The 23,376-nt window shown below is 38.8% G+C and overlaps 2 protein-coding genes across 3 annotated transcripts; one reads left to right on the top strand and one right to left on the bottom strand.

Moving 5' to 3' along the window:
- Positions 1 to 4,076: 4,076 nt before the first annotated feature.
- TOMM20L (translocase of outer mitochondrial membrane 20 like) lies at positions 4,077 to 13,282 on the top strand. Its single transcript, XM_064485986.1, has 5 exons — positions 4,077 to 4,212; positions 4,397 to 4,440; positions 9,551 to 9,632; positions 12,113 to 12,255; positions 13,229 to 13,282. The coding sequence occupies exons 1-5, from the start codon at positions 4,077 to 4,079 to the stop codon at positions 13,280 to 13,282; spliced, it is 459 nt and encodes a 152-aa protein (XP_064342056.1).
- On the bottom strand, positions 10,573 to 23,196 carry TIMM9 (translocase of inner mitochondrial membrane 9). Of its 2 annotated transcripts, XM_010976694.3 has the most exons (5): positions 22,920 to 23,175; positions 20,477 to 20,566; positions 15,333 to 15,397; positions 14,871 to 14,966; positions 10,573 to 13,871 (listed from the first exon to the last, which is right to left on the bottom strand). In XM_010976694.3, the coding sequence occupies exons 3-5, from the start codon at positions 15,369 to 15,371 to the stop codon at positions 13,737 to 13,739; spliced, it is 270 nt and encodes an 89-aa protein (XP_010974996.1). In that variant the 5' UTR covers positions 15,372 to 15,397; positions 20,477 to 20,566; positions 22,920 to 23,175; the 3' UTR covers positions 10,573 to 13,736. The 2 variants fall into 2 exon arrangements, with proteins under 2 accessions (XP_010974996.1, XP_010974998.1); XM_010976696.3 differs by lacking the exon at positions 20,477 to 20,566 and having other exon boundaries at positions 22,920 to 23,196.
- Positions 23,197 to 23,376: the final 180 nt, after the last annotated feature.

The following is a 23,376-nucleotide window of genomic DNA, read 5'->3' on the forward strand; positions in this document are numbered from 1 at the left end:
TAGATTTTATGTGACCTTCGTTTCTTATCATTAGAGTTTAAACTCTTTCATCCTGTCTAAATTGCTAGTTTAATATCCCAGGATTCCTGCCTTATAGTTTTATCACACTTTCTGATTCTGTGTCTTTAGTCTCTGTTTTCTTTATTGCCTCAAGGTTCCTTCCCTCCTCAGTGCTTCACCTCCCTTTATTTAGCCTTCTCTTGGGACACGTCCGCAAGCATTTAACCTGGCCTCTGGAGATTCTTCTTAGTTATATCTTCTTAGTACTAAATAACTGACATAAGTAAGAGATGAGGAAATGGCTAATGTCTAAAAGAGAGTAATAATGTTAAAAGGACTTTATATGCAGAAATCAGTGGTTCCTTTTTTTTTTTTTTTTTTCATTCATTGGTTCATTTGGCAAGTATCAGTAGGTTGTTTTCTGTATACCATGTACTGCTCTGGTAGAGTAGGATTTTAGGACAATAGATTCAACTTGCCAAGAATAGACTTAAAAATAAATAACTGTCTTTAAAATTGATAAACCTCTAGTCAGGCTGATTAGGAAATAAAGAAGACACATATTACCAACATTGGGAATGAGAGAGGTGGCATTGCTGCAGATTGTATCTATAGCTGTTACAGGGATAATAAAAGAATATCCTGAATATCTCTATGCTAATAAATTCAACAGCTCAGATGAAATGGAAAAATTCATCAAAAGACACAAATTACCAAAATTCACTCAAGAAGAAATATATACCCTGAATAGCCCTATATCTATTATCAAATGGAATTAATATTAAAAAACCTTCCCACAAAGTAAACTCAAGGTCCAGCTTCACTGTGAATTCTACCACCAAACATTTGAGGAAGACAAAATATGAATTCTACTCAAACTCTTCCAAAAAGTCAAAGACAAAGGAATGCTGCCAATTCACTCTTTGAGGCCAGCAAGACACTTCAGAAAAGGCAAAACTATGGAGACACTAAAAAAAATTAGTGGTTGCCAGGGGGTTGGGGAGAGAGGGGTATGAATAGGTGGAGTGCAGAGGATTTTAGAGCAGTGAAACTATTCTGCATCGTGCTACAAGGATGGAGACACGTTATTATATCCTTGTCAAAATCATTATACATTTATACACCACCAAGAGTGAACTCTAACATAAACTATAGACTTTGAGTGATAATGATGTGTGAATGTAGGTTCATCAGTTACAACAAATGTGCCACTCTTGTGTAGGATGTTGATAGTAGGGGAGATTGTGTTTATATGGATTCAGGGGGTCTGTGGGAACCTTCTGTACTTTCCACACAATTTTTCTGTGAATCTAAAACTTATCTAAAAAGATAGTCACTTAAAAAACATGTTCAATATCATTAGGCATGAGGGAAATGCAAGATAAAAGCACAGTGAGAATCCACTACCTGCCTATTAGACTGTTAAAAAAGGTTGACAATACCAAGTGTTGGCAACAATATGGAGGACCTGGAACTCTCATATACTGGTATAGCCATTTTGGAAAATGTTTGGCAGTTTCTTAAAAAATTAAACATATTCCTCTATCATATGATCCAGCCATTTCACCTTTAGCAATTTACTTAAAAGAATAAGAAAGATGTGTCCATATAAAGACCAGTATACAAATGTTTATAGCAGCTTTATTTGTAACAGCCCCAAACTAGAAATAATCCAAATGTTCATCAACAGATGAATGGTTAAGCAAAATGTAGTATATCAATAAAAATGAACTACTGATAAAACAATATGGATGAATCTAAAGTTATGCTGAGTGAAAGAATCCAAACAATAAAAGAGTACATATATGATTCCGTTTACAGTTGACCCTTGAGAAACATGGATTTGAACTGCATAAGCCACTTAAGAAGATTTTTTTAAACAGTAAATGCTCTAGTACTACATGATCCAAGGTTGGCTGAATCTGATGATGTGGAACTATGGGCACAGAGGGCCAACTATAAGTTATATGATTTTCCACTGCATGGAGGGTTGGCACCCTAACCCCCACATTGTTCAAGGTTCAACTATATATAATAATATAGAAAATGCAAACTAATGTATAGTGACAGAAAGCAGAGGATGATGGGGGAGGCAGGGATGGATGAGTGGAGAATGGACTAAAAAAGGGGCTGAGGAAACTGGGGGTGATGGATATGACTATTTTGATTTTGGTTATGGTTTTATGGATGTATACATACATCAGAATGTGTCAAATTTACACTTTAAATATATGGAACTTATTGTATAACAAGTATAACCTCCATAAAGCTGTTTAAAAGCAAGAAAGCTATCAGGTAGGAGGGTATAGTTCAAGTGGTGGAGCACATGCTTAGCATGTAGGAGGTCCTGGATTCAATCCCCAGTACTTCCTCTAAAAGTAAATAAATAAACTTAATTACCGCCACCCCCAATAAGAATTAAAAAAAAAATCAAGAGAGCTATTATCCATCATAGAACCATGCTTGTGGGACAATTATTAATGTTACCTCAATTTGGAAAATGACCAAAGCATTGCAGGAATTCTTATCACCAAATTAGCAAGAGTGGTGTCTTTATTTGAGAAGAAAAATCTACCCTTACCATAGAAACTTGCTTGATAATTTTTCATTTACTTTACAGTATGGTCTCTGTGACAATTTCAACTTCAGTAAGTTGTTTTTGCTATAATAATTCTCCTACCTTTACATGTCACTGTTTATTTTGTCCCTGAACACTCAGCTAGTCTCCACAGTTTCCGTGGCGCCCACCCCTCCCCATGCACTACGCGGATTAACTATGAGCTCACTGTAAGTGAAGGATGGGAAGAGGCGGGGCGGTAGAGTGGTTTTATTAGAAGACAAGAGCAACCAGCCTAGAAAAAGACGGTCTGGAGCCAGACTAAACCCATCTCCAAGATTCTGAACTAAAAAGCACTCCCAGGTCACCAGTAACAGTGGATGCTGATACCGTCCTCTCGTCTGTTAGTGTTTACAATCAGGTTTTGACAATAGCCCAGACTCCTAAATAGAAGAGTAACTTATCATAGGAAGAAACATAACAGTACTCTAGAAAACAATTCTGTAATTGTGACTTACATCTGCTAACTTTTAAATACTACGGGTGGCTTCTCAGCCCCAGGGGTGGTCGCAGCAGAGATGATCATCTTGCTAGGTAGTACACACTAGTAATATCAGTAAACCGTAAGAAGCAGTTGAATAACCAACCAAACAAAAAAGATGAAGTTAGGTCTTAAGCTTAAGCCCTCTCTTTGGCTTAAAAATGAAAACTCTGGTGTTTGGGGCGGGGGTGGAAACTCTTCTTTCTGTTGTGCCTGCTGAATAAGGCAAATACTTAAAAAGCATCTAGGTCTGCAAGTATCCTGGGTCTCTCAGAGTTGATTCTGCTCTGGGACCCTGGGCTTTCAGGCCAGCCCAGCAAATTTACGTTTTTTCTAGGCTAAATAATAGTAATAATTTAAATAATCGTTTCTAATTAATAATAAATAATTACTTCAACACGCCTCCTTCCTCCTGCTATTGGGCTAAGGTGGCTGGGGACTTTGCACTGCTGGGTTTGTTCAGGTGACAAAGCAGACCGGGCTGGGGAGTACGGACTAGTGTTCAAGTGCTCGGCGGGCAGTACTGTGAACTAGGAGATGACCAAAGTTATGGCTCAACTTAAATCTGCCACTGAGGGAACAGAGGCCAAAGGAGGATCAGTTCCCCAGCTAACCGTAATCTGACATACCGCGATTTGCTAGAATGGGTGCCGTGGGCAGGGGGACAGGGGCGCGTTTGGGTAAGGGGTTCAGAACTTGCAGTGTGACCTACCTGGGTTCGAACGGAGCTCTGCTACTCGGTGGCTGAGACACTCCCACACACGTCCCTTCGGACCCTCGGTTTCCTTCTCTGTCCGCCCGCGGCGGTGCGAGGCGTCGAAGCGCCGCTCTTCACACCTGCGGCGCGGCGCACAGGAAGCTCCGAGGCCGGAATGGGCGCCGCGTCGGCGCCCCGTCGGCGCCCCCTGCCGGCCCGCCGGGCTCTCCGCGCTCGCGGGCCAGCGCCCAACGCTCGGCTCGTGGGACGCCCGCGGCCGGATGCCCTGCGTCCGCAACCTCCTGGGTGTCCTGGCGGCCCTGGCGGCCTGTGGCGCCGTCGCCTTCCTCGGCTACTGTCTTTACTTCGACCAGAGGCGGCGTGGCGACCCCGCGTTCAAGCGCCGCCTGCGGGAAAGTGAGTGTACGACGGCGCCGGGGAGGGCCGGGCCGGGCCGAGTCGGGCCAGGCGGGCGGCGGCGGGGCTGACTCGGCCCACGGGGTGAGACGGGGCGGCGGGGCGGCCTCCGCCGAGGGGCCCGCGGGGCGCACGCCGGCGTCGGGACGGCTCCCGACCAGCACGTGGCACGTTGTGTTTGCAGAAAGAAGAGCCCAGCAGCAAAAGGCTGAGGGACGGGGCGCCCAGGTGAAGTGCTTTAGAGACGCCGAGGTGGCGTTACAGTGAGTAACCTCTCGCCGATGCAGAGGCAGGCTCTGCCTCAGGGTCCCCGCTGCTCCCGGAGCAGCCATTGCCTGGCGCCTCTCTGCCTGCGCTCACCCCGCTCCGTTCAGCCTCGGCTTAATTTCTGGTGTCCGCTTACGAAAGCAAGGGAAAGAAGGAAGGACCTTTTGGGGCCATGAAAAGGCAGCTAAGCAGTAAAAGGAGTGGGGAAAAGCCTTCTTTCAGTATTAAAAAGAAAAAGAGGACCCTTTGCCCTTCCTGAGCCGCACCAGACTCTTAGAAAGCCAGGCCCGGCGAAGGCCAGGTGGCGTTGCTGCACCCCCGACTTCAGTCCCACAGGGCGTTTGTTCTAGCGCAGAAGCCTAACGAATCCTCATTTTCTCCAAAACGGAATTTGATTCGTCGTTTTTAAAGATAATCACAATCATCTTGGCGACCGATCCAACTTCACGAATGCACATCAACTCTAAAGCAGAGAGTTCTTAGGTTCTTCCGTGAGTTTTCATTCATTGTCAGTCAGCCAGTCATCGCGACGACTCTGCTTGAGGCCTTGTTCTAGGTCAGCAGTGGGGACCGAATATCCCCCATGTAACAGGAGCACAGAGGGCTAGGGTGTCATTTTCAGGGCAGGATTATTATGGAGGTGTTCTACTTACCTATTGCTGCTTTAACCTTAGTGGCTTTAAACAGTATCTATTTTGCTTCTGAATCTCCAATTTGAGCAGAGCTGGGTGGGGATAGCACCTTTCCACTCCACTCAGCTTTAGCCAGGTTGACCCCAGGGCTAGGTGCTGGATCACCTGAAGACTCACTCCCTCATATGCTGGGCAGTTAAATGCTGGCTGTCCACTTAGCTGGGACTGTTGGACAGAACACCTACACTTGTCCTTTCCGTGTGGCATGATTTTCCTCACAGCATGTTGGCTGGGTTCCCAGGGGGACCAGGCAAGTGGCAGGCAAGTGGATAATACATTTGTGTGTGTGTGTGTGTGTGTGTACACACAGTTGACCCTTGAACAACACGGAGGTTGAGGCAACAACTTTTCCTCAGTCCAGAATCTGAGTATAACTTTATAGATGGCCCTCTATATCTATGGTCCCAAATCTGACGATTCAACCATCCACAGATTATGTAGCAATTATGTAGTGCCTATTTATTGAAAAAAAAGAATCTGCATATAAGTGGACCCAGGTAGCTCAACCCATGTTGTTCAAAGATCAATTGTGTGTATATATTTTTATATATATATATATGAGAGAGAAAAAGTGGGAGAGTGTGCCAAGGGGTGCCACTTCTGCCCTGTTGAGGCCCACTCAGTTTCAAGGGGAGAAGAAACAGACTCCAGCTCTTAAAAGGGGAGGCAAGGCTCTGGGAGTGCATGTGGGCCTGCTGTGGCTGTTTTTGCAACATACAGTTATTCACAGAAGACTTTGGAAGAGAAGTGGCATCGAGCTGAGCTTGAAAAGATGTGTTAAATGTGGTTCCTAGTTTCGGGGAGATGAAATTCAGGATGAAGGGAACTGAATATACATAAACATGCAAAATGGGGGATCTGCCAGGCCTATTCAGTAAGTCAGTCTGACAAAGGAGTCACCGTGAGGGATGGTGGGAGGTAAGGTTGGAGGGCTAAGTAGGGGCGTGTGAGGGAAGGCTTTGAAGGCCAGGTTAAGGAATTCAAACTCAGTAGGGGAATTACTAAAGATTTCTGAGTTTTTTTAAAAAGAAGGACAAAAAAACTTTTTAGATTAGATCAGGCAGGAGTTTGCTGGATGGATTGGAGGAAAAGACATTTTTGTAGTCATACAGGTGAGAGGTAATCAGTCCTGAACAGTGGTGTCGGTGGCAACTGGTGGTGGGAGATGTGAGCCAAACTGTCCAGAAAGAATAGACACTTCCTGCTGACCGATTGAAGGGTCATAGAGAGCAGGAGTCAGAGATTTTCGGAGTTTCAAAATGGAGTCTCTTGGGAGAAAAAAGTTAAACTGACATAGTTAGGAAAGCAGGACGGAGCGTATCCACAGCTGGGCAGGAGAGGGCGATGCTTACCCTGGGGCAGAGCCTGGCTTAGCACACATCGCTTCCTTCGTTGCCCTCATTCGTGGTTACAGTTCCACTGTTTGTTTATGTGATTATTTGATTGATGCTTTCTACTTAATAGAATCTGCTCCGTGAGGGCAGACCTCATCTGTGTTTTTACTTTCCATTATCTCTCCAGTACCTGGAACAGTGTCTAGTACATTATAGGTGCCTAGCAAATATTTTTGAATGCTATTTATTGTAGACCGAGAGAAATAGCTTGTGCAGAGGTACAGACCACAAAATTGCAATATCCAGAGTGTTGTGGCCAGAGAGATAGCTGAGTGGTGGCTTGGTGTCTTATCGTGGGGGGCTTTGAATGCCAAACTGGAAAGTTTTGATATTCTTCTGTTGTGGTGGATAACCAGTAATGATGACTTTATTTCAGAGAATGGACGCAATTATTATTATTATTTTTGGAGGATGGGATGGAGGAGGGAAGTTGAAGAGAGGAAAACTAGTGGCAGTCCAGATGGGAAATAATGAAGATCTCAATTATTTCAAACGAGAAAGAGGCAGAAGCAGGATTTTTCAAATGTTATTTAATATAATCCTTAAAACAACTGTATTCTTCAAATTTTATAGATGAATAAACTAAGACACAGAGAGATATCTCTTCCCACCTCTTCTAGGATCTGTCTTCCTCCTCACCCCAGGCCCTTTCTGTTTCCCAAAGTATGGTCTATGGTCAATCTGCACTAGATTTACCTGAGGTATTTGTTAAAATTTAGATTGTCTGACCCAAGCACCAGCCATTCTGATTTAGGGGATCAGGAGTAGCCCAGGGGTTATGGGGTCAGTGATTCTCAGACTTCAGAATTTATAAAATCATCTGAGGAGCTTGTTAAAATGCAGATTCCTCAGCTCTCCTCATAGAGATTGATTTAGGAGGTCTGGGTGGAGCCCAAGAAGCTGCAGGTGTAATAGCTCCTTCTGCCCATTCTCTGTGAAACACTGCGCTCAGATTCTGCATAATCCCTCATCTCCCTGGAAGCTCCTTCCTGTCTCCATAAGTGATCTCCAGTATACCACTCTAGACCTGGGGCCCCACATTTCTCCTGCCTGCCGGACTCTGAGGCCTAGACACCCTATAGGCACCTCAGTTTAGTGTGTTTAGAAGTAAACTCATCCTTCATCCCTTGCCACTGCTCCTCCTCTGTTCCCTTGTGATGCTGCTGCTATCGCTAGCCTCCCTGCTGTGACCCCAACTCATCTGGCTTAAATATCAACCTCATCTTTCACAGTAGTCCCCAGTTCTTATTTGTCTATGCTCGGTCTCATATCCTATTCCCTTTCTGTTTCTATCGCTTCTACATTACTTCAGGCTTTTGTTACCTTTTACCCAGGAAGTTGTAATAATTTCCTAGCTTGTCTCCCTGACTGTTTTCTTATGCTATCAGTTTAAGTCCTTTTAAACTGTGGCTCTGGGTATGTAACGTTTTGCAGTAGCTCTCTACTCTGCAGATGAAAGACCAGTCCTCTTAGCTTGGCACCGTGGACTTCCATGGGTGCTTTCCGTATTGACAGGCTGATTTTCCTAAGGATTAGAAATAATATATACAAAGTCCTCAGTCCATAGCTGGCCTTCAATAATTGGTAATTATTATTGTTGCTGCATTCACTGTATCATAATCCAGCTCCGTAAGATCATTTGATATTTTCCCTGCAATTTTGGGTCACTTGTACTTTCTTTCTTTTTTTTGGTACTCTTTGTTCATCAGACTTTCACTGAGCTTCTCCACATCTCATATGCCATCTTTTCTGGGAAACTTTCCCCAGTCTCCCAGCCAGATGCAATGTCTGTACTTTAAGCCCCAGAAGACATTGGACTTCATTGTTAATGTGTTCCTGATGTAACTGTACTTATCTTTTCCCCTGGTTAGACTCTGGGCTCCGTGGGGATGAACACAGGGGTCTTGGTCTCCTTCCTCTTCAGCTCTCCCTAGAGTGTCCTGCTCTTGCTCACTAAGTATCTGTTGAATGAAACCTGTGGCTGCTACAGATCATCAGCATGTTTACTGGTAAAAGCTTAAAATATGACCTCATCTGCAGGTTCATTCCATTTAAAAAAGAGAATTCTTGGGGAAAACAAACATACAACTCTCTGCATAGAAAAGACTGGAACTGAAGCGACTGCAGTGCAGTTGATACTTTGGGCTAGGGATTGCCCACTTTACCTTTAAAGACCAGCCCTCGGCACGGTACCGTGATGATGCCATACTGTGAGTCTGGTCACCTTCATCCACCAGGGTGCAGCAAACCACAGCATCCTTCTCAGTATCACCAACTGCCCTGCCAACCCCCCACCATGGTCTCTGCTAAATCAATAAGCACTGTTAATACCCTAGGCAAGAAAATAGGTTTGCAACATATAAAGAAATTACACTAATTACAATGGGATTTCTCCTATGAGTACTTAGAAAGCTGGGTAAAATATGGATGAAGTTATTAAAAGCATCTCAACCAAACTTGAATATGCCATGTTTTTTGGGGGGGGGTTCATTTTTTTTATTATAAGATGAGGTAAATTTAAGAAATTAGTCTTCTGACTTTATTTCTCAGAGTTGTTAAAAGAGCTAAATGACAATGTAACTCATGAAAATATATTGAAAAGTACAAAAGCTGAGGTAAAATAGTCATCAGGGCTCCAGGTTTTAAGGAATTAGAGTAACTGAAAAATAAAACTGGCTGGGCTTCAGCCTGAAAGATGATGTATGTGCTTGTTTAACAAAGAGTCATCTAGGAAGGCCATCAAAAACGTGTGGTGACAAGTCACAGCCACTGCCCATCATGTATTTTTTATCTTTTGTGACCTGACATTATAACTCCATTTTAAGAAATTGTTTTAAATAATATAATGAACAACTGCATTTGTCATACTTTGGATATAGAGAACCAGGTTCAAGATGTGCTTTTTAAATAAAAGTTAAATATTTTTTACCAGTATTCATATACCTTACATTCATTACTCACTGTTAAATATTCTGTGACTCTTAGTTGTGGGATCCAGCAAAGAATGAAAAATCGCAAGAACTTTTCCTGCAAGAGGTACGAATGGGAGAACTTTGGTTATCCAGAGGTAAGAATGTAAACATTCCTTTATGAAGAGTTATTTATGATGATTTATGTTTGAGAAATATTTATGGATTCGTATTTGTATGTCAAATGTGTTAACCAACTTGCTTTAGTTAAACTGTCCCAGTGTTTTTACTTCATCACACTGTCTAGCTCCACTGTGTTACAGGTAATGTTCAAGCTCACGTTGCAGTCTTAGAAGTGGGCAGATGGAGAAGCAAAGCCAAATACAAGAACACCTTGTTTGTTGTCAGATGAAATTCTAAGTGAATGAGTTTTCCAAATGACTAAATGTTGTATGAATCAAAACCTAAAAAAATTTTAACTGCTTTACAAAAATTTTCCTGCCTTAGAGTATTCTTAATAAAATAATTACTTGTTTTTGATGATAAAATTATTATGAATGACCACTCTTGTACTGTGTCTAATGTAGTGATGCCTGTAGGGGTACCTTGCACTTAATGGCCAGGAGTTGTATTTTGAATGATAATTTATCCCTACCAAATTCCAGATTTGAGAAAACGTCACAATATGGTCGGGTAAAATGATAGATAGTGTAAGTATTTTACAGATATTGTATATAATAATCATGTCTTTATTCTGGTGTTAAACCTTAGAAAGAAAAATAATGTTTTGAGGCTTCTTATGTAAGGGATAAATGAGCATTACACCAATTTATGTGTCTTTTTTTTTGAAGTGTTGAAAATTCCCTTGCATATCACAGTGCCTGTAGCTGTTTTTGCTTCTTTTTATTGTCTTTTTTGAAAACATTTTTTCAGTCTGCATTGAGAGAGTAGCATCCTCCAGAATTTATAAAAATGAAGAGAAAGTCAAAATCCTGGACAATTCATAGTGATACCCAAGAACTTTACTTTAATCCAGTGGCTTAATGGTTTTGAGAAATGAAAAAGCCATTCAAAGGGACTGCACATTAATCACTACAATTTGAAATTTTAATACTTTATTCAGTACAATATTTTCTCTTGGTAGTTTTATAAATGGACTAAAAGTATCTGTTAAGTATTAATGACACAATGAATAGTTAGGACTTAGATAATATAAACAGAAGTGATTTTACACAAGTTAATAAAGCGTAAGTTTTAAGGACCTTCATTTGCCTGGGCCTCCCTGAAGGTTCTGGGAAGGGTCTTGCCAATCTTGTATTTTTTTGTATAAATTAATTAGCACTTTTAGGATTATATAAGTCTACTATATTTTACTTCTAATGCAGTTCTCATTTTGGTTGCTTTTCTTTAAGTCCCAACCAAACCCCAAGCCAATTAAATAACAACCTCTGGAGTGGGACCCAGGTGTCAGTATTCTTTAAACCTCCCTAGGTTATTACAATATACTGGTTGAGAACCAGTGTTTGGATGCAATCATTTTTAACCCAGAGTATCAGTTTCCTCTGCTCCTTTCTGCCACCACTCCTAATTAGCACTACTTTGCTGATGGTTATAGGACTATCTCAGTTGTGTTTATGTCTGTATAACCAGAGGGACTATACAGCCAAAAATTTTTATTGAAATCTGATTAGCCAATTTGATTGAATTTATTGTTTGATTGACTTAATCGACCAAGTTGATTACTGTTTTTGGGTCACATTAGCTCCATCAACTTGAGAGCAGGCACTATTATATCTTTTCCTTTTTCTTTAAAAGGTTCGATACAAAGTGTTTATTTCCTACCTAGTTATGTTAAACATGTCAAAATTTCAACTCTGTTATTTCATAACACCTGAAGGGAGGCAGCACATAGTAGTCCCAGGGTTCAGAAAATTAGGTTCTATTACTAATTCTGGCATTAAATAGCTTTGAAATCTTATTTCATTTATCTTTGCCTCAGTTTCCTAAAACAAGGTAGTGAGACTAAGTGATTCCATGTTTTAACTTAAATAGAAATTCTATGATTAGTTTCCACTCTTCACGAATTTTCATTCTACTTTACAGCCAATCATTCTAAAACTCATTTTAAAACCACTTAGAAATCAAAGTTCATAAATCTCTTTTCTTCCCCTGAATATGTAATTCATATTACACTAAATCTTGTTTCAACTCTTTGATAATACAATCTATTTTTAAAAAGTCTCATTTAGCTAGAACATCAAGATGTTTCATCTGTTACATCAATTACACATGCAGAGTTTAAGGATAACTTGTGTCAGTAACACCACACGACAGCCTTTTAAAAAAACTCAGTACCTCCCTCTTGCATACCCAAATTGCAAAAAATGAACATTTCCAATGCAGGAATACAGTCTGAAATAATAATCTGGGTCATAAAGTTACTGTATGGCAGCCTGACCACAGTGAATCTAATTGGCAGCTCAACATTTCCCCTTTATACACTTTACTCTTTTTGAGACTTGTTTAAATAGTCTTTAGTTTGATATGCTTTTGTAGTTTTAATGTTGGTGCTTACTTGGTAATCTGTAGAATGTATATTTTGAAGAGCTTTAAAATCTTGCTCTAAACTCTGTTTCAGGAGAGCATCGAATGGGGGTTGAACATCTCAGCAATGCCCTTTTGGTGTGTGGGCAACCACGGGAACTTCTGAAAGTTTTCAAACATACACTTCCTCCCAAGGTATTTGAGATGCTGTTGCACAGAATTCCCCTTATTTGCCAGGTAAGCATATAGTCAGTTATCTTTGTGAAACAAACACAGCAAATAACCATGTTGGGCTTGATTACACAGAAATAGCAGTGTGTATGTGAATGGCCCAAAGTTTTAAATGAGTGAAATCTCTAAATTTTTGTTTGCTTTTCTTGCTGTAAGATGAAACAAGCTTATTCTTTCATGTTCCTTTGACTATAATGAATTTTATATTTTGTTGAATATTATACATGTTTCAACATTTCAACTTTAAAGATAGCATTGTTAACATTGTTTATCTTTGTACTTTCAAAGACATTAAAATTATTGACTGCAGTGTCAACAGAGGCCTATAAGTTAAATGCTACTGTTAGTTAAATGACCTAATGGCTTAAAAATTAGATGTAATACAGAAAAATGTAAATTATCAAAGCAGAATAATACTTCTACTTTCCAATATGACAAAACATAGAAATCACTTCGGTAAATTTAAACATACAGGCTAGTTAGTGTTCTCTTAAGTACAAGTTCATAAGAGTATCAGATAAAATCCATTCATAAGTCAATTTATTAATAGGCGTTAGTCCACTTGTACTTACCAAACTGCTGGGTGTACTTATGCATCAACTAGAATTTCCTGCAAATGCCTGAATTTGTTTTAGGATTCATTTTGTCATAAGACACAACTTTAACTTTGGTTTATTTTTTATTACACTGATCAGATGCAATGGCTGAGAATACACTGTATATTGTTAGTCTGACTTTGAATCATTCATGTTGGATTCTCGGCTTTTGAACAAAACACAAAACAACACAGTCTCCCCTAAAGTGTAATAATCAACTCTTAAACATTCCCAGGGTAGTCTCAAATGGGGTGTTTCCTGAAGATACATGAAAATGTCGCTAGCATAAGAATATGTAGTGCCCACCCTGACATAAGAAGGGAGGCAAGAAAAGGATTGTGCATTGAAATGATTAGTAAGTAACTATTTTATGTATTTACCAGCAATTTGAGGCAGACATGAATGAACAGGAATACTTGGAGGATGATCCTGATTGAAAAACATTTCAACGTATCCACAGTCCAGTCAGAATACTATGGTCCCACATAGAATAACAACTGCTCAGTGATATTTCCATTTATCTTTCTCTTAGTAATAAAAATTTTTTTTCCATCTCATACATGATTGAACACATAATTTGCTTTAAAATTAACAGTCACAATTGAAGAAACAATGTTTTATTTTTCTAATCAAGTGACCAAGCTGCTGAGTCTTAAGGTCTCAACAGATACTATATCTTATTATTTTCATTGAACAATGAGGCCTTCTATTTTAATTATTTCCAGTAAATAGCAATTTTGTTTCTCCAGTGGTTTCCATTTGCCAAACAGTCATGACAGATGGTTTAACATGGTGGCTACTGCTTTCAGGGGATTCTATCAGGGGAATCCTCATTTCCAGTGCAATAGCTATTGGCAATCTTTCATCAAAAGTCCATCCATCAGGACTTCTCTATCGTGGTTGGCCAAGGAGTCCTGCTTTAGCAGCCAGGGCTTCATTCTGCTGAATATGATATTCCTGAAATCTCATGGATATTCGTTGAGTCATTTTTAAATATTTCTGTAAGCAATGTTCTGAACAGGTGATCTAGAAATAAAAAGACCCAAGAGGCAACCCCAAATATTAATTTTTTTAAAAAAGATGCATGTGTTCTAAAAGATAACTAATGGGCACTTTTCTCTAAATATATCTGAGAATTAAATGGTATTAGTGAGTAGCAAGTGATCATAACTTTCAATTGTTAACTTTCATCCATTTACAAAAATATGTATTGAATGCTTACCAGTTTAGAGGCACTAGAAACAATGGTAAGTAAGTCCCTGCCTTCTGGACTAGATTTTCTGCAGGTATGTTTCAATATTAACTGAAGACCCACATTCCCATCCCTTATTCTAATTGTTAAAATGTAGGTCCAGTAGCAGGTTTGTTTCTTTTTATAAGAAACTCCATTCTCAACATTCTTAGTTTTCAACTTTTTATTAAGAAGACTACTATACTTAGCATCTCTCATGCTTCGTCATTTATTTAACGAGAACTTATTGATTGCTGGCTATATGTTTAGTTCTTGTTGTGAATGTTTGTCAACATCTTCCACTGGAGGAAGTTTATGTCACTTTTAGCCAATATATAAATGTTTTGAAGAGGATATTAAAAATTAATACTTCTAATAGGATTGGGTTTTCAGAGTCCACCTGTGCGATATGAGCCACTGAATTCAAGCTCTGCTTTTTCCATAATTAACCTGAGTTCTTAGGGTCAGATAGGAAAGCCATCTCAAGTTTCTCTAGCCCGGCCATCTTGACTGATTCTAATTATTAAGAACCTTTGATGGAACAAAATATTCAGCAAGTCTCAGGCATCTTCTCTAAAAAAGGCCGCCATAGGACAATGTGACCATCATTAAATTTAGCATTGTTAAACTCAATTCCATGGGCCCTGGCCTGCTTCTGTTCCTGAGCTAAGGAACATATAAAAGGTAACCTAAATTCCTGTAATAACTAGGAACAAGCAAAAGGCATAGGGAAATCCTATTTATACTGTTTCTGATGAGCTTAGAGAATTTTTAGTGGGCAACGCTTTTCATACCTCTTCAGGTTTTACTTCTCTTGTTGTGAAGTCTTTAACACAGTCCAAAAAGCAGGTTTCTGTAAGTTTATTGTAGGTTCCAAGAAATTCCTTAAACTACAAACAAATCAGAAGGTTCTTTAATATTTGGTTTTTAAAACAAAGATGTTTTGAAAGTTTAGTTACTGATATATTTAGGCAAAATATCCTGTAATAACTTGAAATCAAAGGTTCTTTTGCTTAACTTAAATGGGTATAATATGATATACAAAATATAGTCAGACTTTCTAGTTGAATATTTATTCTTTCCTGGATTATCTTTAAAATAATCTGAAAAATAAATATGCTTCATATAATTAACTGTCTATTTTTGGAAATGAAATATAAACAGTTATTTTGTGAGATCACTGACCAACATGGTTGTATCCAGTAGTGCCTTAAATTTTTTTGCAAAATCCCCTTTCCTTAATTTTGATAACTTACCTGTTTTATCTGATCAGATTCTGGTATTTGTGCAGCCATATTCTTATGGTATGTGTGTTAGTCACCTGAATTAAAAGTAAAAAGTTTGTCAGTCTGTATACAAATGTTTTTAGGCTAGCCAAAGAGTTAGGTAATCAAAGCAAGAATAGATTATGAAATATAACCGAAACAAGTCTACCTAAAATTACCGTTCATATTTTATAAATTTCTAACTGCTTATATAATTATATGTCATATCCTACCCCCCCCCAATCTCCCAGGTCATTAATGACAACAAAGAACCTTACAGTTTAGAATTAGGTTTTTTTAAATGCCAGCTATGAGATCCAAAGGCCCTGTGTATCTCAACCTCCAGTTTTAGACAGTTTGTTACCTTGCAAAGCCATGTGTTAAAACCTCATTCATAGTACGGTTTTATGGGAAACCAAGAGATCTCTGCTGTTTTCCTATAAGAAATTAAGTTAACTATTCCATTAGCTGCTAATGTAACTTAGCCTGGTGCTACACAAGATCCTTTTACTATCTCTATGTAAATAAAAAGGTTCTATTAATTTTTAAATGCCCTCCACTTATAAATCAACACTAATGAAAGATTCAGAGTTCTGAATCTAAAAGGAAGTTACAGGAGTTGTATGTTCTGCAGTTGAAAAGGGTAATCACAGAGACTTACCAGAAACTTCTGAACATGTGACAACTTGTGATCTAACTTGGGGGCAACAGAGAAGTGAAGATAAGGAAGTCAAAGAGCCTTTCTAATTGACTGTTATTTTCATATATCCTTAATGGAGGACCCAGGCTTAGTTAATTCTGATACAAGAATGTATCATATTATTTACTTACTCTATCCTGGCTAGTTCTAAAGTGATGACTATCTCATATAAAAGATTTATATAAAACAAAACTGTTCAGAATATAAATTAAACAGTATATATTAGGAAGAATAAATACCAATCATGTACACTGTAGACTAACAGAATTTCTATGCATTATATTTAGCTTTGAGTTTCCTGATAACCAACAGATAAAACTGGTTTGATAAAACTGGGTTTATCAAAAAAGATAAACTGGCTTTATCAAACCAGCTTATCAAAAACTGGGTTTATCAAAAAAGATAAACTGGATGAGTATACCATTCTTATTAGCTCATCAATTATTATATAAAGTGGCTGTGAAAGGCATGCGATTTTCATGAAGCTTATATGAAGACTAAGTAGGCAATTCAAGCTTAGGCCAAAGTATATATTACTATCATGGAAAAAAAATTAATTCTCATTTTGATTAACAAATACAATCAATGGTAATTCCATTTCAGCATTCCCAACCATGTATATACCTCCCCCTCTTTTGCATATTCTTCCCTCTTGTCCTTATCATGTAAGTTCATGAGTATTACTGACATTTTCAAAAAGTTATGTTTTCCACATGCAAGGGAAAGCATCAGTTCTTTTCTGTTTGCTATGCCAGTCTTACTCCAGAAGTCTAACTCTTTATATTTCAGAGAGTCTGTGGTTTAGTAGTAACAGGATATAAACTATCTTTTCTCCTAAAGCTCTCCTATGTCTGCTACAAACAATGCAGTAGAGGTTTTAGGTTAGCCCAACATTCAGGCATCAAGTGTTCCATAAACACTAAAAAGTTAACAAGAATGTTCTTTACTCCCATTTTATGTCACAGCTTTATAAACAGTATGTATATTTTAACCACATAAACTACCTGAAAAATACCGAGAATTAACTGCAGGTCACAATTTTTCAGGTATTGCTGTGACTGTCATCACTAATATGTTCCAGGGAAGAGACGTCCATAAGTTACTCTTAGCGCACTTAAATCATGAAACACTGATTCCGTACCCTCCAACTACTGAACTGCACACAAATCCAAACCTCATTATTACATCATATTAACATCAAACTTACTTGTAGTTTGAGATCTTAGCAGTTACCATTCTGCTAGGTAGATATTGGTAGATAATGGTAGATATTCATTCAGTAAACATTTATTGAATGTACCAAGTATTGTGCTAGTTGTTAAGCCAGCCATGCTTCTGAGGTAAGATGCATCCTTATGGCTGCTATAAAATATCACTAACCAGTCAAAGAAACAGAGGATTTTGTAAGTATGTCATACAGTGAGATTTAGGACTTGTGCTTCTGGGAAGATGGGGTAAATGTACTTTTCCCTACTCCTTTTACTAAGTACAACTCAAATCCTTGGACATTACACATGAAACAAACATAAGAGTCTAAAAAGTGGAGAGAAGAAAGTATACTAGCTAGGGCCCTTGGGACCTGAGAAACAATACAGTGGTGAATTCTCTCCTTTTTTGGGCTCTTACATCACTAAGTTGGAGCTGAAGAAATTGGCAATCTGCAAATGCGAGTGGAGGCAGTCAAAAAAAAGCCCCCTATCCCCCCTAGCCAAAAGCCTGCCCTCTCTAGCAAAGGGCTAGGAAAGCGGAAGCCCATAGAAAACTTTTAAAACAATAACTGCAGTACTCCAGGCAAACACAGAAAAAACTGTGGACCTCATCCTCACCCACATTGGCATTAGCCAGGTAGACTTCCACCCTCACCAGGCTGTAATGAGACACTCCAACTCCCACACCAGAGTAGTGTCAGAGAAGCGTGACTGGGGAGCAGGGTCTTGACTTCTTGCTGGGCATTAGTAAGAACCCCTCCCCTAAGTGAGGGGAGCCTTTTCAACAAATGGTGCTGGAACAACTACATCCACAGGCAAAAACATTTAACCTCAAAGTCAGCCTTTCACTTCATATAAAAAATCTTTCAGCTTTAGGGCAAAGAGTTCTTGGACTTGACATCAAAAGCAAACTACATATCTGATAAAGAACTAATAACTAGACAGTATAAAGAAATCTGCAAAATTCAACAGCAAAAACACAAATAATCCAATTAGAAAATGGGCAACACTTCACCAAAAAGGATATACAATGGCAAATAGGCACATGAAAAGATGTTCAACATCATTAGCCATTAGGGAAACACAAATTAAAACCACAATGATACACAGCATTACACACCTATCAGAATGGCTGAAAAAATAAGTTACAACACCAAATGCTGATGAAAATGAGGAAAAACTGGATGACTCAGATATTCCTAGGGGTAATATGAAATCATTTACTTTGGTAAACAGTTTGGCAGTATGTTAAAAAATTAAATATACAGTTACCATATGACCCAGTAATTGCATTCCTGGGCGTTGATCAGAAATGAAAACTTATGTTCACACAAAAACCTATACACGAATGTTTATAGAAACTTTATTTATAATAGTCAAAAACTCGAAGTAATCCACATGTTCTTCAACAGATGAATAGTTAAACTGGTACACCCATACCAGAGAATACTATTCAGCAATAAAAAAGATGAGGTACTGATTGACGCCAGCCTGGACGAATCTCTAAAGGATTATGCTGAGTGAAAAAAGCCAATCTCCAAAGGTTATATACTATATGATTCCATTTATATAATATTCTTAAAATGACAAAATTACAGAAATGGAGACAATAGTAGTGGTTGCCAGGGGTTAAGGAGCGGGCAGGGGAAGAGGAGAGTAGATGTTACTATAGAAAGGCAACATGAGAGACTTGTGAAATGGAATTTTCTGTATCTTCACTGTATCAATGTCAGTATGCTGGTTGTGATATTGTACATAGTTTTGTAAGATGTTACCATTGTGGGAAGCTGGGTAAATGGCAGAAGGGAGCTCTGTTTTTTCTTACAGTTGCATGTGAATCTACAATAATCTCAAAATAAAAAGTTTGAGGTTGTCCAGCTTTCTAATCCTTGCCAAAGAACAAGATACAGTCTCCAGTGTGGTAAATGTTAGAAAATGTTCAGAACTAGAAACCAGCCTGAAAAGATACAAGAACTGGTAAGATAACTTTCGTGGAAATAGGTGCTAAATGAAACCCTTGTTTTGTGGGAACTTAAAACAAGAATTAAAGGAACTTGGTTTACCAGCAGGCCTCTAGCTGAAAGCACAGAAGGTCATCCAAAGACCCTGAGCCTTCTGAACTGTAAAGCTATACAGTATAGTTGCTGTACTTCAGGAGGACGTGCAGCACACTGGACTTTCTACAGGTGGCACCAGAGAAGAAAGATCTGATTTCCTTATTTACAAAACCTTAGAAATTTACTAGTTCACTAATTATAACGCCAAAATTTGTTTCTTTTCCCTATTCCTATCCTAGTATTTCTTCAGGCTAAAATTCACTTATAATATGACTTTTCAACCAGAGGTCAGAGAAGCAGAAAGTATGAAATCTTTAAATGCTGTGCAAGTCTCAGAGACTGGTAACACTGTGCTGACTCTGCCTTACTTCCCCTTTGGTATACAACTCAGTGACAAATGATGATTGTTATTGGGAAGTCTTTGACAAGATATTGAGGAGGAGCACCTCCAAATGTTTGTATGAATTTTCTTGGTATTGTCTTTTAATATACAGTCCTTGACAGTGTATCTCCTCTTTTAATGAAATAAAGTTTATCCTATTACTACAGTAATATAATCTATTTCTTGAGAATTTGGAAAATAAAAAAGTAGTAGTCCTACTACTCAAAGATGACTGTGTTAACATGATTTTCTAGAATCATTCAATTGTGTATTTTTAATATATCTTCCCAGACCTACAACTGAACTCAAGAAGTAACAGTCAGCAATCTTAAGTCTGCCTATATCTCCAAAGCTCTTCTCTGTAGTCACCAATATCAAGATTATGGTATACCTAACTGTAGGCAATTCTTCCTAGAAAATATGGGAGATAACTGAGTGAATAAATGATTTTCAAATTTCAATTTGCTAGTTTGGGTCTTCTGAGTCTCTCAGCTTTCTATTTTGCAGTTATTTAATTCTAGTTTTGCTGATTGACAAAGTCCAACAGCCACACAAACCATCTGATAGAACAGGTAGAAGCAATGTGGCTGCCCTTTTGCTTGGTCCTAATTTTCAGATACCACAAGCAAATGTCTGTTATTGTAGAGGCAAATATCTGATTTACCTTCTTGTTATATCCCTGAAACCTGGAGAAGGAGGGAAGGATAGAGTTCTAGAATTTCTGTCCTACAAAATATATCATAAACCCAGGGAACTTAAGAGTAAAAAGATATTAGTCAAGCTCAAACCTTTTCTGATGCATGAGTTTCCTTTCTGTTCTGGAAAAGTAGCTGTCCAACCTTTGCTTGAATATCTCCAGTTGAGGCCTGATTTCTTACCTGAAAAATGAGGGTATTACAATATAACTTTTCAGGCCCCTTCAAGCTCTAAGTTAATTCGATGAAATCTAAACTTCTGCTGGCTAAATTTTCTGAAAAGCCTTCTCCTTTTCAATAAGAGAAATTAGTTTCCTCAGTCGATTCTAAGGTTACAGTTCTATAGCATATGTGTTATTATATATATTTAAAAATACTTGATACCCTTATCTTTCCAGGTAGTATGTATGTACTGGTGAACACACAAGGTCAAACAATTCCCAGGAACTTGAGTATTAGAAAAAGAACAACAAAACAAACCTAACTAACCAGGATATGATGGGGGAGATAAACTTCTACTTATTTTTTAGAATCATATGCACATTTATACCAAGTCTAGAGTCAATTTCTAATTCTTTTCAAACTTAGTTTATAGTAAGTGATTCATCTTATGTCCTCAGCCACTATCACTATAATTGATTCTGGTCTCAGCATGATTGGTTCAGGTTATTTGTAATCTTGTGATTCAGGCAAGGATCACAGATAGATGATAAAACTACTGGGTAATGGGTTATTGGAAAACAGGATGTGTCCATGGTCTCGATGCATCTCCATAGGTTACTTATCTCATAAAGAAAACTGTACCTTTACATTGGGAAGATCTGTCAGTCACCACCTTAACCAGTGTGGTACCTTTGTGGTATTCTTGCCAAAAATGTTTGATGTGACTCTAGTCATGAGGGAATAATTATGGCCATCCACAATGTGGGACAATTTGTAAGACGACTATACTGGTCTTTTCAAAAAGTTAAAGGGAAAAAAAAAAGTTAAAGGAAAGGGGTAGAAAGGCCTGTTATAGATTATGAGAGTAAAAAGTCATGACAACTAAACACAATTATAAACTTTGATTGGATCTTGAATGGAAAAAAACCCCATTTTTGTTAAAAATAAAGACATTTTTGGGACAATTGGAGAACTCTGAATGTTCTTAGGTGTGATAATCATTTTGTGGCTATGTAATAGTATGTTCTTAAGGAGATACATGCTGAAGAAATTAGGATTAAAGATCATGATGTCTGCAACTTGTAAATGGTTCAGCAAAAAAACCCCTACATATATCTAATGTGTATATTTAGAGATGAGAGTGAGAGAAGTAAAAATGTTAACAACAAAAATAAATAAAAGATAACAATCTTCTGAGCCATATTTTTTGTTCCAGGGCTATACATTCTTTATTTGATAGGTCAGATGTCTAAATTGATATGAACTAATTAGTTAGATTGACAATAAAATAGGATTCCACCATATGTCCCTTTACTTTAGATTGTTTGCAGCAGATTTAGGAAGCTATGCCCCATTAACTGGCAACTCTAACTTACTACTAATCAGAGCAGAAAATAATTTTGAAAGATTACTGCACACTTGGTTTAAAGGATGACTTCAAGATCTAGAGGATGAGCTATAAGCACTGAACTAGAAGAGGGCAAGACTACTTGGGTTTTAACCTTAGCTTGGATAGTAAAGGGGTTGTAAGATCCAAATTAAGTCATTTATTCAAGTCCCTTTAATTAGTTTCTATGCCTATGCGTACACCTTAGAGAGTAGGGGGAAAGGTCACTTTTTCTTTCACATCTAAGTTTCACCTAGAAAATAAGGGAGTTAAATCATCTCCAGTCTCTTACAGCTCGACACTGTCATATCATTAATTTACATACACTATAAAACAGTGAACAAACGGGTACTAAATGATAATGAAGGAAATGTAACTGAAATAATTACAGAAACGCATCAAGGTAGAAAGAATAAAAGGCTATCCAAAGTTGAGCCCTTAAGGTCCCTTTTAATTCTAGGATTTCTTCTATCAAAGTAGACAGCTGAGATGTAAAAATAAAATTTGTTATTTAACTTTTACATCAGATTAATTTTTTTGCTTTGATTAATCTTTTAAAAAGCTTTTAGTAAAGGGAAACGGTTAAGTAACGCACCCTCGAAAATTAGCAGATCAGATAAGGTATGCTGGCCCTAGTATTCTCTGCACAGAGAATTTTTCAGTTAAAGGAGGGTGTCCTGCCTATCAGCTCAAGGTCACGGCGTGGATTCCTTGCAGTCTAACTCAGTGTCTCAAAACAGGACCCTGACTCCCCAAGCCCGGGTTGAAAGTGGCTCAGAGCCTCGAATTACGACCCTCGCCCCAGTGACACGGTTTCGAGGCAGGTCCCAAGTCAGTTCTGGGAACGCGTTCCTCGGCCCGCAGCCCCCCACAGCCCCAAGTACCCGCGGGGGCCTCCTTCAGAGACCCCTGCCACCTTTCCGAGGTATAGCTTGCCGCCCCCGCCTGGGAACCCGGGATTCTGCGGGCAGAGAAAAGAGACCATACTTAAGCACAGGCTTTCGCATCCGACACCAGTACGAGGCTAAGTGGGGCTGAGCCGCCAGTCGAGTCTGGGGGCGGAGGGTCAGGGTCAGGTTGAGCGCCGCAGCCGCTGGATGAAAGAGAACACGTGGGAATGGCGAGATGACAAATAGCTCTTGTACCTCTCGACGCTGATTCGTTATAAAGCCGGGAACTCTAGAGGAAAAAGCCGGTATCATAAGAGAATTCTAAAAATCCCTCGAGAATTAATTTTTGTGATTATCTGCTTAGACAAAGCTCTCTATTTCTGACTTCCTTGCCAATAACCACCCGAATCTGTCGAAACTCTTTGTAAAACTAATTTACTTAATCTCACGTCTGTAACGGTCTCCAGGTGCTACACTGTAAATAGTCCCTAATAAACAAGAGCGGTATTACCAGCTAACTCTGGAGCTCTGCAAGTCTTCGATGAGACTTTCGG

This window comes from Camelus dromedarius, chromosome 5, assembly GCF_036321535.1.
Source record: "Camelus dromedarius isolate mCamDro1 chromosome 5, mCamDro1.pat, whole genome shotgun sequence".
Lineage (NCBI taxonomy): Eukaryota > Metazoa > Chordata > Mammalia > Artiodactyla > Camelidae > Camelus > Camelus dromedarius.